The 19,924-nt window shown below is 37.8% G+C and overlaps 1 protein-coding gene and 2 long non-coding RNA genes across 4 annotated transcripts in view; 2 read left to right on the top strand and 1 right to left on the bottom strand.

Moving 5' to 3' along the window:
* The window catches only part of LOC136255527 (uncharacterized), a 188,697-nt gene extending 181,783 nt beyond the window's left edge, over positions 1 to 6,914 (bottom strand). The window contains exon 1 of the long non-coding RNA XR_010700940.1: positions 6,841 to 6,914. This is a non-coding gene — a long non-coding RNA (uncharacterized lncRNA). The remainder of the gene's footprint in view (positions 1 to 6,840) is intronic.
* The window catches only part of LOC136255526 (uncharacterized), a 298,310-nt gene that overhangs the window by 97,139 nt on the left and 181,247 nt on the right, over positions 1 to 19,924 (top strand). The gene's annotated exons all lie outside the window — the stretch shown is intronic.
* On the top strand, positions 13,718 to 15,362 carry LOC136256355 (uncharacterized). Of its 2 annotated transcripts, XM_066049290.1 has the most exons (7): positions 13,718 to 13,739; positions 13,788 to 13,947; positions 14,028 to 14,128; positions 14,425 to 14,489; positions 14,563 to 14,695; positions 15,105 to 15,169; positions 15,229 to 15,362. In XM_066049290.1, the coding sequence occupies exons 2-7, from the start codon at positions 13,926 to 13,928 to the stop codon at positions 15,302 to 15,304; spliced, it is 462 nt and encodes a 153-aa protein (XP_065905362.1). In that variant the 5' UTR covers positions 13,718 to 13,739; positions 13,788 to 13,925; the 3' UTR covers positions 15,305 to 15,362. The 2 variants fall into 2 exon arrangements, 1 of the variants encoding a protein (XP_065905362.1); XR_010701470.1 differs by lacking the exons at positions 13,718 to 13,739; positions 13,788 to 13,947; positions 14,028 to 14,128 and having other exon boundaries at positions 14,315 to 14,512.

Below are 19,924 nucleotides of genomic sequence, written 5' to 3'. Positions count from 1 at the left end.
ATTGTTTTACTAAGTTTTAAACTCTCAGTAAAACATCAGTGAATGCAGGTTTACTGAAAAACTACTAAAATAACAAACAATAGACGGTATTCCAAATGATGTCACGAAATAAATATGGCGGCGTTATTTGGGGTATTCTAATGTTTTCGAGTTGATGTGAGATGGGAGTCCGGGTATCAAGTAGTGTTCTAGAGGATCTGTGTTTGGGAAATGACGATGATTTAACGAAAGATGACGATATCATAAGTAAAGACAAAGGCTGTATTGTTAAGAAGTCCCGTGATTCATTGTGGAGAGGCCAGTATTGCTGCGTACCTCTATGCCGTCATTCTCATGGCGAACAAGAAGAACGGAAGGAACTGTTTAACGAAAGACTGTCATTTCATTCTTTTCCGGATATGGCTACAGACAAGGAAAGAGTGCAGCAATGGATAGCAAAAATTAGGCGAGATCCTGGCATCAATTTTGTTATCCACAAGAGCACCAAAGTATGCTCGAAACATTTTATTCCTGATGATTTTACTTGTGGTGGAGGAGAGCCATTTGCTTCAAGACGTGTACTGAAGAAATCAGCGATTCCGTGGTGTTTCCGTGGAGCTCCTCCACCTCCGAACGTACAACGACCACATCTAAACTAGCTTCAGGGGAAAAACAGCGTTCCGATAATTATTTGCAAGCCAGTAGTGAACTTATTGATGAATTTAGTATTGAACTTTCAGATGGTGCTGAATTCAGTGAAGTTGATGTAGATTTTGCTTCAGAGGTTGATCGTTTGCGAGCTGAAGTGTCAGATTTGACTGGAAAATTAACCAAGTTGCAATCAAACTATGATAAATCGTTATTTCACTTAGAAAACATTAAGGAAGATGATGAATCGGTCCATTTTCATACTGGGTTTCCTAATTATGACACTCTCCTTGCTTTTTATAAACATGTCTTAGAAGAAGATGCTAAGGTGATGAGGCAGTGGAGAAGTGGTGAGTAAAAGGAAAGCTATTCGGAAATGAAGAGTGATAGAAATTCCAAACTTTCCTTACTGGAACAGTTTTTTCTAACCTTGGTGAGGCTTCGTTTGGGACTTTTAGAATTTCACCTGGCCAATAGATTTAGCTTGTCTCAATCAACTGTTTCTAGAATTACAATGACTTGGATTAATTTGCTGTATCATAGTTTAAAAGGGCTAGAACGTTATCCTCCATGGCATGTAGTGAAAAAATATATGCCAGCAGCATTCAAAGAGCAGTACCGTAACACTAGACTCATCATTGATGCAACAGAATTTGGAATTGAACGTCCATCATCACTAGTGTCCCAATCTTGTACTTTTTCATCGTACAAGAATAAAAACACTGTCAAAGTCTTGATAGGTATTATTCCAAGTGGGCCAATTGTGTTTGTTTCACCTGTCTATGAAGGCTCTATTTCAGACAAAAAGTTAGTCCAAGTCAGTGGGCTATTAGACAAACTGGAAATCAGTGATGAGATAATGGCCGATAAAGGCTTTGACATTCAAGATTTGCTTGCTCCATTGGGAGTAAGATTAAATATCCCTCCATTTTTAAGCTCAAGCACTCAATTCTCGTGTGAGGATGTATTAAAGACTAAGAAAATAGCTAAGTTGAGAATTCATGTGGAAAGAGCCATACTACGATTTAAAGAATTTCGAATTTTGCATTCACCTATTCCAGCATCAATGTGGGACTCAATTAATGAACTTATTTATGTTTGCATTATGTTATGTAATTTTAGTCCACCCTTAGTTTGCTGACCATAACTTGTATTATAATAATGTATGTAGTCAAAATTTCAACAATACATGTACAATCGTATGCATCATAGTATGCACTATCACATAGTAGTATATACTTTACATGTGGAATAATAATGATTACAACCATTGTAGATTATAAACAATGTATCCTGGGAGAAATTTTTTTTACCATAAATGTCTCCATATGTTAATGGTATGAAAACTCCCCTTTCATTTTAGGAATCGGTGGTGGTGTACAAGGAAAATATCGACCAAAAACATTTCCTGATGCAGAATCTGTTATAACCATAATATTCCTTTTTAAACCAATGGCCATAAGTCTAACATCTAAATCTCCTCCCCAGTTAGTGTTACAGTTTCTTTCTGCTTTTGTAGCCACTCTTCTTGTGACATAATAGCTTCAAGTCGTACAGCTGGATAGTTTAACATCGATAATAATACAAGGCGTCTCAGGTGTCTGCTAACTACTTCATCACCAGTACTGAAAGCTGTGATTAGTCCTGCTTGGTGCGCCACAGCATGATAAAGGCAGCTTCCATCACCATTAACAGAATGTCTCTTCAACATCAAGTGGTCCAATAGTATTTGCAAGCTTTGCAAACATGTTGATGGCTTACTAAACACTGCAACCAATTCCAGATCTTCAGAATCTGCAACCTTCTCTAAATCAGTACCATGACTGATGCTACCATCACCAGTAGTATTGCTACCATCACCAGTAGTATTACTTCCAATACCAGTAGTATTACCAAAACAGGATGGCTGTACAATGAAATATTGAGCAACTGCTGGTAAAAATTTGCGAAAATAAAAGGCCTTGGCTATTAAAAGTGCTTTTCCCATGAACACAGCATCGTAATTAATTCGTTGGAGAAAGGGTTCACCTGTAGACGACCAGATGAAGAAATCACACCAGTGAAAGCCTGTCTGGGTCTGTACTTGGTAAAAATAAGCATGTGACTTGGAGAGCTGCAAGATGTCTTCTTTCTCCATCAAACAAAATCCACTCACTTCTTTGCAGGAATCCTTGATTGAGCGCTTCTCGCAAACATAAGGACATTTAACCTCTAAACAGCCTTTTTCTGGTGATTCACTTCAGTGCTGTCATAAACAATAGCATCAGGACTTCCAGCCAGCCAACAGTTTTTGTGATGCACAAAAATACCACAGGATTCTATTTGGATTATCTTGCCATTGCTTCTCTGGTGATTCACATACCCAGTAATTGCAGCATGTTCATTGCTCTTTCCATAATTAATTGCAGGGACATTGATAGGAATAGTAGATAACTTTTTCCTAATAAACGCTTCACACTTTGTACTTGCACGGTGATGGCAAACTTCTTTCATAACCGAAGCTGTAATACGCAATTGCCGCTCACATAGCCATTTCTCTGATTTGCTTTGTTCTCTTGTCAATGCCTCAAGCTCCTTTATTGTTGAAGGATCAATCTTGACATGATTACTGTATAGATCATCTACTAATGTATGGATTTTATACTCACTTTCAGGCTGCTGCTGCTGTTGCTTTGTGGGTGGTACATCACTGCTAACACAACTATAGCCGTGATCATGTTGAACACATGTCTGTTTGTAAGACAATTGTTGCTTGTAAAGCTGCTGTTTCTTTTTAGCTCTTTCAATTCTCAATTTACGTAATTCTTCTTGCCTGTTTTCACTAGGAGCAGGTTCTTCATCTAAAATTTGTAAAAAAACAAGATGTTCCATAACTGGAAAGCATGCATTTCTTTTCGTGTGCTACTTTTCTTGTTTTTTCAGTGGTTGCAGTGCACATATCAAACTCTGCTTCATCCATCCTCTTCTTCTCAATTATAACAAGACTCTCTCTTAATTTTCTATCCCTATTCGGATCAACAATTCGTCAACTGTCTGGCCGACAATCCCACTTGTTGACATGTTGCCTTTTCTGTGCTTTTCCTTTCCAAACTCTGCCTTAAAAGGACTCACTTCATCAGTTGGACGTGGTTCCATGTGCTGCTTTTTGGGCTGGTTCCATCTCTGTAGCTTCTCAGTACAGCCCTTTAGTTCTTCTTCCCTTAGTCCCATATGTACATAATCTTCTAGGCAATACAATGATGCAGTGACATGATTACAGCACCCTGACAGTCCTGCTGGGCAAGTACAATAAGCAGTAATCAAATGGGCACTCGATTCCCTAATTATCAGAGTGACATGGTAAATACGATCTTTGCGCATGGATGGCAGTACTGTAGTTGTTACACATACAACATCTGGTTGATTATCCCAAGGGTGGTACTTGATGTCTTGAACATGACCATCCTTAAAAAACCTATATGCTTTATCTAATGACCTTGTGTATTCCACTGACTCATACCATGATTCACCATCAACTTTAACTGTTGGGTTATCCATGACATTTGGTAGTGTATCACTGGCTTGTGGGTTGTTCTTTCCAATCGGTGCATCTTCTCTGCTGTCAAGAGCATTTTCAATGTAGCTCACTTTTCGTAATAACATTTTGCGACCAACAAGGAAGTCATAGATGGTACTAAATGTGATAGTTGGCAACAGATACAACCGTTTTGTCCAATCCACATCTTTCTGACTTGGCAAAGATCGAAGGAGATTGTAGAATTCTGTACCTGGCATGTGCACTGAAGTTGTCAGTTTATGACGACTATGAACTCCTTTATCAGGATCAATGATGAACTGATCCCACCCATATTTGATGTAACACTTGACTCTATTTGTGGAGACATGCATTAATCATAATTGTTATGATATTAATGCTAACCTTTCTATAAGCTCAGGTTTTTTCCCACTGACTGGAGCTCCACGACACGTTAACCAACGCTTCAACTGATGAACATTTAGTTCACGGGGCTTTTTTCCATTGAGTGAAGTACCTGGGATATCCTCTTCATTCAGTAACTCGAAATGGCAGGCGAAGTCATCTCCGTGCGCCTGATGGGACATGGACTTCATGCTGAAAACCACGCCAAAGAAATGCAACTTCAGCCCGGCGAGTAGAAACAACCACCCCAAAAACACCTTCGCTGTAAAAAAGGCGCACCCAAGAAACTACAAGTACCTGGAACCCAATGTAAAAAAACAAAAAGAAAAACAGCTCAGCTGAAGTGAAAAGTAACTGGTAACTTAAAGAGCTGATATCTGAAGCGGCCAAGAATACAATACTAAAGTTTAATCCATGCAAGCAGCCAAGAATACAATTACTAAAGTTTAATCCATGCAAGAACACCTTGGCTATAAAACAGGTGTGTACATGCAAGTAACTGGCAACTGAAATGGCTGATATCTGAAGCGGCCAAGAATGAATGGTCATATACAACTAATTCAAAACTTTAACACTGAACCTTTATAATTCAGCTGTGTTCTATATTCACTCTTGCTGCATCGTAAAGTAATTTCTTTTAACTCTAATTGGCTGGTAATTTGGCTGCCTTGTTTTGCTCTATTATACCAACTATTAAAGAAGGCGGCCAAATTACCAGCCAATTAGAGTTAAAAGAAATTACTTTACGATGCAGCAAGAGTGAATATAGAACACAGCTGAATTATAAAGGTTCAGTGTTAAAGTTTTGAATTAGTTGTATATGACCATTCATTCTTGGCCGCTTCAGATATCAGCCATTTCAGTTGCCAGTTACTTGCATGTACACACCTGTTTTATAGCCAAGGTGTTCTTGCATGGATTAAACTTTAGTAATTGTATTCTTGGCTGCTTGCATGGATTAAACTTTAGTAATTGTATTCTTGGCCGCTTCAGATATCAGCTCTTTAAGTTACCAGTTACTTTTCACTTCAGCTGAGCTGTTCTTCTTTTTGTTTTTTTACATTGGGTTCCAGGTACTTGTAGTTTCTTGGGCGCGCCTATTTTACAGCGAAGGTGGTTTTGGGGTAGATATCACTCATTTTTGTCAGTGATAGACTCTACATTTGGTTTAAAAGGTAATGTTTTTTGGAAATGAGCAATTAACATTAATGCAGAATATTATCTTGGAGAGTCAGTAAAATTCATACATAATAATGATTGTTTCATAACACCGTAAATTCGGAAGTATGAATTTACGGTGTAGTATGACTGTTCTATTAGAGTAAATCTATCTTTACTGCCTGCATGTGACGAATATATCTCATATCTGTGTATATTAAATGCTTCAGACACCTAATTAAACTTGCAAGTGTCTAATTAGTTTACAGTTGCTACACAGCTATAAATACATTTGTAATTGTTATCACCATAATCATTTTCATGTTATAACCATTTTTTAATATTTTGGTCACAACTTCAGGATTAGAGCAGCAGAGAAAGGAATAGAGGACTCAACCATCAAGACTTATATATGGGAGATGGAACAGTATTGCGATGGACAATGCCGGTACTAACCCCTCAAGGGTGTTGCAGTACAGTATAGATGCAAGACCAGAGCCTCGATCGTCACTTTTTGACTGTGGTCACAACTTAAGGATTGGAGCAGCAGAGAAAGGAATGGAGGACTCAATCATCAAGACTCGGGGAGATGGAATAGTATTGCCATGGATAATGCCAGCACTAACCCCTCAAGGATGTCACAGTGCAGTATCGATACAGCCACTCCAACCAGTGCATAAGACCAGAGCCTCGATCATCACCTTTTGACTGAAATTTTTATACTTGATGAAGCAATTAAAACAAAAAAGTTGTAGTACTTATACTTTCCTGAGGGAGCATGCCCCCAGAGTCCCAGACTCCCTTGCCTGGTCAGCAGAATAATAGGATTGAGCCTTACTACCACTTTCACCTTTATTCTTGGCCCGGATGTACATATTGGCAACATAATACAGTAGCTATAGAGAATGCTAGTTAATGCCCCTAGGCAGAGCTATAGGGGTGGGAATTTTTCCCTACTATCATACTATCACAGTAGTTCTTCTCGCAGTTCTTTGCCTGACCATCATCAACTGCTGTCAAAGCATTAGTGTCGTCCCCCAGACCCTTCCTCAAGCATGCTTATCACACAAAAATAACTTAGTTTAGCAGTGCACAAACAATTATTGACAGCTTATACTATATTAAAGTACACTTACCGCATTGTTGAACCATGTATACCACCAGAATCCACCGGATTGACAACTAACACGTGATCTATTTAGAGGAAATCCCATGGAAAGTCCCTAATTACCTTAAATGGACACTCGTGATACGTGGTTTTAAATTGAATGGTTTAAGAATGTAACTAGATAGTGAGGCGTACTTTAATCGGCTCGACTTAAATGAGAAACTCGAGCCCCTCGTGAGAAACTACATCGCTTGAGCAACGCTTGAAGAAGTAAGAGTCAAGAATACTGAGGTACTCTATGATATATTATGCCGGTCTTGAATACTAACGAAACGAGGAGTGAAGTTTGTGCAACGTGTCACATCGCCACACACTGATTCACCGTGTTTGTGCGATAGGGTTTATGGACCTGTCCACCAGATGCTGAAAGGAAATTCATTCCACCACATGTTGAGAGGAAATTCATTCCAACTTGTGAAGTTAGGCCATACCTATTGGATCTTATGTTGCGCGGGCCCGACCGACTGTCTTTTTTCATAACCTAAAATGATAATGATAATCACGTGATTTTTGATCACGTGTTCTAATATGGCTTCTAACTCGTGCGCGTGGTTAAGCGTGATTGTAAAAGAAGGGCTGAAGCTTGTACAGCGTTCAAAAATAATCAGTTGTAATTGGGAAAACTCTTTTGGTGATTTACTTTCGAAGTCGTACAGCACAGAAAGAAGAGTTGTAAAAGTGGAGATCTCCCAGACTGATCAATTTTTGTCTACCCACGAGGTTTGCTTATATAGCTATATAGCTAGGGCTATATTACTATTATTATTGAATTATGTATGTATGTGAATGTTATACAATAGAATACAGTTATTAAAAGGTATTTAATATTTATAAATCATATAGCTACTCACTGTATTATGCCATGCGAACTTCATTTCCTGTGCCTTTCATAAAAGGTCAGCATTGATGCCCCAGTGTTTCTCTGTAATCAGTTTCATTGCAAGTTTGTATGCTTTACATTGGAAGATAATAGAAGTGTGAGCACTTCTTTGTCCTGTGCACACAGTGGAGACAAACCTAACGCCTTCCAGGTTATGATGTCTGCAGCTCACAAGACAGTGTTACCCCGACCATATGATGAACAGCCATTGAGAGGTGATCATGCCATTTACAATAAATTACTTGAACTGTTGAACAGCAGAAACTTAGGATGGAGTCCAGGTATTGTCGAAACCACAAGTATAAAGTTTTTGAAGGCCCTTACAGATTGCTTGTGGATGCTGGATCCACATCATGATCAATTTTCCTCACGAGCTTACATAATCCCAGAAGTTTTTTCTGGGTTTACAAATTGATTACTCGAAGCTGTATACCTGTGGTTCTGAATTATTTCCGCCAACTTCATGCCGCTATGACTTGATAGTTACACGTGCAGCTCTGATATGCAGTGATTCCATTGAAGTATAATATTACAGTGCAACGCTCGTATCGTTTCCTCTAATCTGTTACTTTTGTGGCTTACCAGATGGACTGGTCAATGATGATTCCATCAAAGAGTTACGCAAGCAATACGCTGTTGTACGGCCAATCTGTTTTTTTGTGTAGATCTAGTGGCAAAAGGCCTGCCACTAGACAACCTAATAATATGAAGAAGCAAAAGAAAAACTAAAACCATACGTATAGTTACATAGGTTCATTTTTGGTAACAAATGCTTTCGTATTTGTATTGATGTACCATGCTTTATGTAGTTTGAATTTTAAAGTTTAGTAGCCATGTACTGTGATACTTTTTATGTTTACATTAAATAATACTATTGAAAAAACTATCATTATCAAATCGACCTACCTACCCATATTTTTCAAGGTTTCGCCCGTGCAACATAAGATCCAATAGGTATGGCCTTATTGATATAGTCATTGTTGGGGTCCACGGGAACATCGATGATCATTTACCAGTCAGCTGTAAGTAATGTCACAACAGAAGGAAAGGAACCATTTCCATACCCCTATGGTAGGGTCCGCAACGTCAAAAATGAAGTTGCAAGAAACAAATCTCCGACTATCGTAGTATGTTACCCTTAGTGCCCCATCACTAAGACTACCGTTGGTTTGGAACTGAGTTCCCTTGTTGGAGCAACATGCGGATTTTAATATCTCATGTGATTGATCTTTATTCCGTGCGCTCCATAGAAGACGTCCAGAGCTCCCAGATTCTGAGTGTGATATCAAGTGTTGTTGGCCTACCAAACCATGTATAGAAGTGAGTAAAACTTTGCCTGTGTTTTCCACGGAGGCTGATTTTCTGTAGATGGGTCGAGAAAAAGTTTCGTTCGAGGTGCTCTACCAGCCAAGAGAAGAGAAGCCAATCCTATCACATAAGATGGTAATGAAGTTGGATGTATAAGTATTCTACACACCAAGTTTGAAAGAGCTGCGACCTTTCTAACCATCTGGCTGGTGGAGAAGAAATTTTCAGTGCAATGATCTTCAATGATTTTGGTGGGTTGCTTCCTTCCTACTGTTACAAACTGTCTTCCTAGGAGCTTTAAATCAGAGGAAGATCCAGAAGAACATCTGAGGTTTCTAAGAAGTGGTCAAATCCTTGACTTTTAAAGTTAAAAGGCGAGTAGGCCATTGCAAGCTACTACTCTAATAGAACATTCACTCTATTAGAACAACCGTGACATTTGCCATCTACTATTGGTTGTGTTAATTGAACAGCTGTAGACAAGTTGCTTAATTTAATAAAAGTTGCACAGTCATTATAGTATTACTGTATAAATAATATAGATACAGATCAAAGGCCTTGTGCATGTATGTATGTATTTATTTATTATTGGTACTGTGCAGACCTCCATTAGGGAGAATAAAGCACAGATACACACAAGAAAACATAATCATAAGTATACAACATTTGAGTCTATAGCTGGTATGTATATATGTGTTGTGTTGTGTGTATGTGCATGCGTGTGTGTGTGACTATATGTATCACTGTGAAAAAGAGGGATATAAGATGGCATTTCCAGTGGCGTATTGAATACAAAAAAGCTTGATATAACCTGTAGTATACTAACAATCACATGTAAGGCTTTAGTTAATGTGTTAAACATACTGAAACCATATATGTGATGGTATAGTGTGGGCATTATATTTGATATAAGCTATTTTAAGTAATGTGGTAAATAAACTGAAACCATATGTGACCGAATTTTGGAAAATCACCCATATGGGCGCATTTGATACCTAAAATATTTAACGATCAAATCACAAGCTTTATAGTGCAAATCTACTTGTTGGTGGTTTTAGGCCATTCTCTATACCTTAAATTACAAGAAAGTTCTTGAAATATTTTCAAAACTGTGCCCTGCTCTTGTTAACAACCCACTAAACACGAAAATTCTAATTATTTCACGCGTGCCCATATGGGTGATTTTCCAAAATTCAGGTCACATATATATAATAATATAGTATGCATTATACTAAAGTATAACATGAGTATAATACAGGATTTATATTAAGGCTTATTTGTATTCAATAAGCCACTGGAAATACCATCTTATATCCCACCTTTTTCACAGTGTATGTATACATGTATGTATGTCAATAATCCTGCATAACCTAGCTAGCAACTTCTTCAATAAATGTTTAGGGCAAGGCTATAGCTTTAAATTACACTGAAGAGCACAACTATATGTATAATCTGCAATGTTTGAGGTGCATATTGTACTTTGACATCCTCATGCAGTGTGGTTGGGAAATTTTTGTACAAGTAAAGTAGTCTTCCAGAGATGGCATCCCAGACATCCTGCAATGTACATGATGATATAATCGCTGCTAGTTTTCACTAATTGTTGACATGTGTAGTTAGTTATATACTCACTTAGTTGTAATTGTATGAGTGCATCTAGCTATAGTTTCATTTGAAACAATGTGGTATATACTTTTAAAAGTTACACAGTGTTAATTTATAGCATTAAAATTTCCACTTTGTCATTAGCACTCTCAATCAAGGTGTTAAATCACAAAAATATTCTAGGATGGAAATCCAGACCCCTGCCATGTAGTTGATTTCATGCTAGGACCAACACACTCTAAGTGTTGCACTTCCCTGTTGCACACTCATCATCTCACTCACATTACTTTGGAAAGCAGTTACCAAAACTGAATCGTCCATGATAGCTAATGATAGTTGATGGAATGATTGGCAGTATGATTTTAATGCAGGAATAGTAAGGGTGGATGAGACACCTTTATTTAGGGGGGTGAGGGGGGATGGGGTCTAGATTGATGATGCCATGGTCTAGCTGTAAGTTGAAGACCAAAAAAAGGTCACTACCTGCTGGCAATAGTTGCCCTTCACCAACTAGACTATATCTCCTTATTTATAATTACATACGTAGCTTGCTACACTGCTCCTCTAATGGTTCTAAGAATACCATGACTGCATGCTCTAATAGAATATCTCAAACTTGACTGCTCTATTATAGTATCTCAAATTATTGATGCTATTGAGCTAAGCTCTCCATCACAGTTACAGATAATTTTAGGGGGAAAACTCCCATAATTTTTTTTACAGAGGCTACAGCTCCCCCTTGTCCCATAGACTGTTTTACCATAAAGTTGTGTTAACAACTTTCAAGTGTAGCACAATAAGCACATACTAAGCTTGTAAGTATATGAGTATAAGTAAGCACGTTTATCACTGCAAAGACTCCTTCATAATTAACTCTATAATAATTATCTATATTCAGTAGTTGCATTGTGTTCAAAAAGTAGACAAACTGCCAGGTCTTTCATTCTTTATTCCAGCTCCTGCATCCATTTTCCACATCCTATAAAGCTATACAGTGAGGCGTACGGTACATTAGCCTACCTGCATGCTAGGTCACCTCAAAAACAAATTGTGTGATTAGTCTATTACATTACACACACGTAGTTTACAGTACAATATCCATGGCAGACAATAAACAAATCATACATGTGTATGACCATACACTTAAATAAATGAACACAATCACCAGTTTCTTATCCATCAATACGCTAAATATTGTGCAAGCTTAATAGCCAATTATTTCTTTACAAACTAGTTAGCTGAATTGATACCTCGAATGATTTGTATGCCTTTTAGTCTGCTCTAGCCATGCATTTATTAACTTTGATGACAGCTTCTTACAGCTGCACTCAACAATCAATGGAACAAAAAATCATTGATATGATAAGGGAAACAATGACATAGCTATAGGCAGAGATGAAAAAATTAATAGATCTAGATGAACAGAAATTTGGCTTCATTAAAGTAGATAACATTACAGATTGACGAGTATTTTCAAGTTAAGTTTGTTATTTTGAATGGGTGTTGTTACACAGAGCAGTCCAATGTATATGGACCTGTGACAAACAGAAATCAATACAACAGGTTAAATGTATTCTTTGGACAATAAAGTACACTAACAAGTTCAAGGAAGTATTCCACCATGCACATCTCCTTACATTTAACTATCAAGTGCTTGCAATTGAATGTAAAAAGTTCCACTTTAATTAGCCGATGCATACACAGATTCCATCTGGATGCATGCTCCAGGGCTCTGAGACAGTACTTTGGGTGGCCATTTTCACTTTAAAAATTAAGCAGCTACTAACAGTTGTGATTAATCTTTTGCTACAAGAATTGACCACCAAAACTGGGGGACCATGGCCTTGTGGTTCCTTGCCCTATTTTCACTACCTGTGCAAAACATGATAAAAGGACACTGTAAAAACATGTGTAATCTACTGGTCTACTACACCTATAAAGTAATAGACTACTCACATTGACAAATAAAACTGTGAAGCTCTGCTTTACCTCTATCTCAGTCATGAATCAACAATTTCACAAACTCATAGGCCACATACACAGCAGCATTAGGGTATTATGGCTATACCTACATTACTGAGTTGTTATTTGCTTAGGCAGTTGCACAAGATACATAATTATTGTTGTTAATTTTTGTATAGAAATCCAGGTATATGTAAAATGTGAGATTACCTGAGCTGGTTCTGCAATAGAGTGCTCCAGCTGATACAAATTGATTACTTCATAGCAAATGAATGGCATGGATTTCAAAATTCAATACTATTAGACTCTCCAGCAACTGCATCTTAAGATTTAAATGTCCATAAAATGCACACTTTCCAAGCAACCTATACAGCTGTTCAATTGACACAATCCAAAAGCAGATGGTAATTGTATACTGAACTACATGGTTTTTCTTATAGGATACTGAATGTTCTATTAGAGTAGTAGATTCCAGTGACCTTTAAACTTTAAAAGTCAAGGATTTTACCACTTCTTAGAAACCTCAGATGTTCTTCTGGATCTTCCTCTGATTTAAAGCTCCTAGGAAGACAGTTTGTAACAGTAGGAAGGAGGCAACCCACCAAAATCATTGAAGATCATTGTACTGAAAATTTCATCTCTACCAGCCAGATGGTTAGAAAGGTCGCAGCTCTTTCAAACTTGGTGTGTAGAATACTTATACATCCAACTTCATTACCATCTTATGTGATAGGATTGGCTTCTCTTCTCTTGGCTGGTAGAGCACCTCGAACAAAAAATTTTCTCGACCCATCTACAGAAAATCAGCCTCCGTGGAAAACACAGGCAACGTTTTACTCACTTCTATACATGGTTTGGTAGGCCAACAACACTTGATATCACACTCAGAATCTGGAAGCTCTGGACGTCTTCTTTTGAGCGTTCGGAATAAAGATCAATCACATGAGATATTAAAATCCGCGTGTTGCTCCAACAAGGGAACTCAGTTCCAAACCAAGGGTAGTATTAGTGATGGGGCACTAAGGGTAACATACTACGATAGTCAGGGTTTTGTTTCTTGCAACTTCATTTTTCACGTTGTGGACCCTACCTATGGCATACTGATTTTCCTGGTCAGTTTATGCACACTCAACCACAGAAATGTAGAACTTTGGTTGCAGGTGGAAAATAAACACCTTTTTACTCAGTTACAAGAGATTCACCCAGCTGGGATAAAATGTTGAAGTGAATGTCATTAGTACTAACTTGTTCATCAGGTATTGGACAATTCCAAGTGTCCAGATTATGCAGTTGTCCTCATGTTCAAGTTTACACGTTTAGGCAAGTTCCACAACGTCCTATAATCTATTACTATATCAGTGTGGAATAATGCTTATATTATAATATTTTTCATATTCCAGGCTTTAGGTGTATTGTATTTAACACCTGCTTGTTGGTTTTTGCAAGCCATCTGGTCATACTGGTTTATCCACTAGCAGTTGAATGTGATCATGGTACATATGTAAGTTGAGACCATGCAAGAACAAAGATACAGAATTTCAGGTCAGTTAACGTTCAGAGGAATTGTATTATTGCAATTGTTCTTTTTGTAGTTATCAATTATCAGTGACCAGTTTGTGATAGCGTACTTTTGTTTGACTAATGACCTAATGTTCTGGTTTACATGCTTACCCAACAGTTATGTTACTAACTTAAACTGCACATGGGATATATATATTTTTAGTTCATTTTGATTATCCATCCTTTATTGGTACAGCCTGGCATATTGATTTTTTGCACATTCTCTTTTTAATTCAGTGCCTGCTGGATTGTTTCGTCAGATATCGAAACAGGTGTCTTTGGTGTTGCGACCGATGTTCCAGGTCAGTTTGCATGTGTGTTTCAGGTCAGTTGACGTACAGAAGAATTGTATTATTGCAATTGTTGTTTTTGTAGTTATCAATTATCACTGTATAGTAGTGATGTGAATTTGCAGGTCAGTCTACTCAGATGTATCGGGCATAGTGTTGATGGGTTCAAACAAATATCCAGTGTAGACTGTAGTGGCATCAAGGGTGTTAATTTCCAGGTCAGTTTACATGTTGTGATGTTAGTGATTTTTTCCTAGTACCCAGATGTTAAGTGTAATGCCCACCTGTTATGTTTTTAAATTATGGTATATCAGTGTAGACAGTGCAACAGTAAGCCTTCTGTGTTGTAGTAATTATTTGTTTCATAATTATGCTGTTGTCCCGGAATGGCATAATTTTTGGGCAACCAGTGTGAAGTCCAGTGGTACAAACATTGTATTATGACCAAGTTGTGATAGCGTACTTTTGTTTGACTAATGTCCTAATGTTCAGGTTTGACATGCTTACCCAACAGTTATGTTATTCATTCATTTAGCCTGGGATATAATTTTTGTTCATTTTGATTATCCATTCTATTATTGATACAGCCCGGCATATTGATTTTTTGCACATTCTCTTTTAATTCAGTGCCTGCTGGATTGTGTCATCAGATATCGAAACAAGTGTTTTTGGTGTTGCGACCAATGTTCCAGGTCAGTTGCATGAGTGTTTAATTTAAGGTTAACTTCAGTGCCTGCTTATTCTTTTACAGGTCTCAGTATCGTCATGCTGACATACAAGAAATCATCACTATTGTTGGAACTGTTTTTAGTCAAGTCTTGATGTGATGTTGATTAACATTGTTACACATTGTTGTATGTTTATCATATGGCAAGAAATTTTCATGGTCATCATGAAATTTGAATATTGTGTAAGTTGTGTGGAACAACCCCAACTCATACATGGTCACTGGCAAACCACGAACCACATTCGAGCCACAACACCACCAACCCCATTCGAGCAATCCATTACAAAATTTTGTTGCACCATTTGTGTGTGCATAATACTTAATGGAAGCCACAGCACAAGCTACATGGTAAACACTACATAGAGGTGGTAACCCCTAAAGACTTGTTACCTTTTGTATTCACCTTATCGGCCTTTGTGGTTAATCTATTAAAAATTACATGTAAATAGAGAATTGAAGAGTATGCTTAAAGCACCTTCGCTAGTGATTTTGTTCTTCACACCATAAGACAACTGGCGATTTATAAACGCTCGACGTATTTTCTTCAATCAAACCTCTAATCCCTACAATAACTTTTAAAGGCACGACGTGGACACAAACTCTAATGCCTTGGACTATACAAACACGACTATGTTGACTGGTATAACGTGACAGTAGTTGTAACATAAGGTAGAGAAATAAAGTGAAATACGCCTATTTTTTTATTTTGAGATGGTTACTTTTTTATTTTAGCGAGGTCGCAAGAAAACTATGATGATGACTCCTAAAGATTTTTTTATCACGTAACGCAATACAAATCTATTGAGATGTTGCGTAATCTAGGACTAATATTGCGAAACCGGCCCTACACGTAAATAACTCACAGTAGTGGCCGCGCGTATTTTAATTGGGCGTGCGCTTTGTAGTTTCTTGGCCGCGTGACTCACTACCGTGAGTCTTGATTACGCATTTTATGAATTGTTTATCAGCTATCCTTGTTTTCAATAATGTTGTCGCAAATAATAGAGGGTGAAATACAAGAAAACTTCGTCGCTCAGGATGTACTAAGGGTCCAAAACTAACAATTTCGATGGCCGCCATATCAAACGTGACAAAAGTAATACTGACCTGATTAACTGTCCTTGATAACGTTCGAAAAGGCTAGTAACCTGCCCTCAAGAAACAAGAACGCCAGAAAACTCAATAAATACAACAGTCAGCAAAGTTTTTCTTTTGCGAACAGGTGCTGCAAGGATAGCCCGCCAGGCAGTACGCGTTTTCTATGGAGCACGTGATCGCGTTTCCAATCCTGTGGTTACTATAATATCTATGCTGTAATCCACCCGTCACTTACGCTATCCCTCTGAAACTCTGGAGTTGAACTCATCGTGCCACTAGTAACTACCACACAAGCAGTGAAGCAAATCCATGCCGATTGTTTCGTGATCTAGGTTGCCGACATCAAAGGGGAAATTTCATTTTTTTTAATTGCATGCGGTTAGACGCAACCGCAGGTGTATGCCTTGCGTTCCTTTGTTCATTCCGAACATTGATCGCCCTGTTATCGCTTCAGTATTCACTCAATCACCTCAAGATTCACATCATCGATTTCACCATACATGATTACCCTACAGTCGTGATTTCAGCACCAAACGAAGTTTCAGTCGTCCTCAGTCGACCTAGAGGCCAAATACAAATCCCAGATCATTGTTGTTTTCCGCAATACTCGCTTGGCATATAGGGCAATGTGTCTTTAAATAGAGATTTCCAACTAAATTAAATAATTAACATTCCATACATTCATTGGTATGACAAATATTGTGCATTTTGTCAGGGCCATTTTAGTGCAAACCCCACCTCAATCAGTGGTTCCTATCAAAAGATATAAGGAAAAGAAGTTGACAGTGTGGTGATTTTTGTGTACAGCATTTCAATGCTTTTTATGTATATTGCATGGCACCAAACACAATATACAAAGTGTCATAAATCTAGATAGGAAACTAATAATGACATGAAATTTTCACCACATATCTATTTTATGAAGAACAGCATATATATGAACTAAGTAAAACCTCTCAAAAGTGACCACTTCCTTGTAGACTGACCACTCAGAATATTACATGAATAAAGCAAGTGATTCACAAATAAAACTGTGTGTATTGTGTAATACTAAGTATACACAGGTACTTAATGCATTTTCAAGGATAACTAACTAGAAAAATCAGTAATATTTTATAAATGGCAAGTACTGGCATCACAAGTCATAATTAACACGTACTTCGGAAACATGACAATCAGATAACACAATGTAAGAGCAACATTATTTTTAAAATAGATTTGTTTGGACACTGCTCAGCTTTATTTGTCACATTGTAAGCACTAAGGATAATAATTATTATATAACACAATGAAATCACTATACTACAAAGAGAAATTATAAATAGTTTCTGATCAAAATTACAATCACTGAAGCTGCCATAAAATGGATCAAAACAGCAGTAAATACACCAGAATATAACAACAGGTACGTGTGAAGCCATGTAAGGTTGGTATCAGATGCCAGTCTCCACTTTTGAAAAGATTATGCTCAACATTGAACCTTATTTTGCAATTCCGCGCAAGACAACAAACTGTTCACCTTCAAATTATACTAGCATCGATGCAGGTGGATGCCTTGAAGCCAAGGGTGATTGTAATGCTGAATTCTGAGCAGTGTAAATGGCGATTTACCTTTTAAAGGGCCATATTTCCATCGTAATCCAACATCAATCGTCCTCCAATCAAAAAACACATAGCAAAATCGAAATCAACATATACGGTTTGCCCAGAACCACTTTCTTCGTCCTCATCAGCAGCAGATTCATGCGGAAACACTCGGAAACTTCGGCTATCACAGGTGCCACATTCTTCCAATTAGAATTACGTACGCAATTATTTGTATCGGATCCCTATGGGGATTTTTATTTCTCAAACTTTGATTTGTTGTATTTCAATAAATACCGCATGGATTTTAATCCAATAAAGTGCAATACAAAGTACGAAGCATTGGCTACCATTTACTGGAACGGCAGCTTGTGAAACGTTTATTGAAGGTGTATAATTTAAGTAGCAAAAATATGTGTGAAAAATTGGTAGGTTGGAAATCGCTACTTTAAACTGTTCTGAAAGTTTCGTTCAGATTGAAACATTTGTTTTCGAGAATGGCTAGTTTGAAATTAGTCGCCCCCACGTCATTTGCTCTCTAAGAATTTTACTCGGAATTTAAAGAATGACGCAGAGCACAACTGCGGTCACTGGGTATAGAGGATATGCACTGCCGAATACATTCTAATGAACACGTGATTTTTTCATACGTCATGACGGTGAACGGAATGCGAATCGATTCATTACATGGACGGTAGATCAGTTACGAGTAATTCTTACTAAGTGACACATCCTTCTGCCTAAGAAGTAGTACATCCGGCGAGAAGAAGCTGGCCCGTGGCTTTAGTGGCAAGTTCCAGTTCGAACATTCATTCACTGCCCATACTTTTATATAAGTTTTTCGTGACCTTGTGGTAATCGTTCACGACAACAGAAAGCCTGCTTGTAGCTTAAAAGGCGAGTTATACTTCGAGCCGCATTCACTACCCAGTACTTTTATATGGAATTTTCGTAAATCTTCGATAGTCGTTCACCGTCAACTTTTTTTGGAAGCGCCGCGCTGCTGATCATTTTTCGTTCGAATAATATAGCATGCATATCCAGGATCTATGGTATTGATGAACTGGCGCTCTATGTAGTTAATCAGTACATTTAGCCACCAAGAAGTGTGCTGCCATAGATTATAGTCCATAGATATAATCTATGGTGCTGCATACCATCCTTCGTTTTGAAATTAGTCGCCCCCACATATTTTGTCCTCTAAGGGCGCGGCTTAAAGAATGACACAAGAGTACAACTGAGGTTACCAGTTGTTGACACAAGCTGTGAGTAATTAGCACATGTAGCTAGCTTAAAAGGAAGTGTGCAAAATCGCCTAATACAATTGTCACCATGCATTATTGCATTTTATAGCACCCCCACACAAAATTACACATGTAATTACAACATACAGAGGAGACACATGAATACCAAACACTTTTCACAACAATAATGACTGTAATATAACTGCTATGCAAATGTTTTCCAGTGGCCCGCCATGGTAGCAAGTCTCACATGACGGCATGTATATTCATCCAAACACAATGGGAGTAACGAGTCAGTATGATGACAACAAGTTGGTATGACTCCACTTGTAGAATCCAGATGAGTGGGTGTGGCTCCAGTATGTCTAAACAGTTAACAAACATTCCTGTTATAAATACGTGCTAGAGTTGCAATATAATAGTATAGTATTTAAATGCAATAATACATAGTCTCCATTGCATCACTATCAACGATACTAAGTGGAGGATATTGTTGCATCTCTACTATGTACACTCTATCAGTACAACCTATCTTAATGGCCACTAGTATAGAAAGACAACCACTCTTGAAAAGCCAATTCCAATTGAGAATTTATACACTGTTACCTGCTGAATGAGTGAAGGTGGCAATAAACAAGTTCCACCGTAATTTATACACGTGATCTGATCCTGTATATTCTGTCAGTGGATGAGATCCACTTGGCCAGGACAAAATGTGACTCAAGTTCCCTGGATGATCCATACTCAACCAACTTATGACCCAGTGGCACAATGGAACTGACTATTTATAGAGA

Source organism: Dysidea avara, chromosome 5, assembly GCF_963678975.1.
Source record: "Dysidea avara chromosome 5, odDysAvar1.4, whole genome shotgun sequence".
NCBI classification, from domain to species: Eukaryota; Metazoa; Porifera; class Demospongiae; order Dictyoceratida; family Dysideidae; genus Dysidea; species Dysidea avara.
Note: the sequence above shows the minus strand (reverse complement) of the source record. Positions and strands in the feature narration are given on the sequence as shown.

Coding starts and splice junctions, on each gene's coding strand:
- LOC136256355 (XM_066049290.1), top strand. CDS start 13,926: ATGTTCAAGTTTACACGTTTAG. Junction 13,948..14,027: donor GTTCAAGTTTACACGTTTAG/GCAAGTTCCACA, acceptor TTCATATTCCAG/GCTTTAGGTGTATTGTATTT. Junction 14,490..14,562: donor TGTTGCGACCGATGTTCCAG/GTCAGTTTGCAT, acceptor TTGTTTTTGTAG/TTATCAATTATCACTGTATA.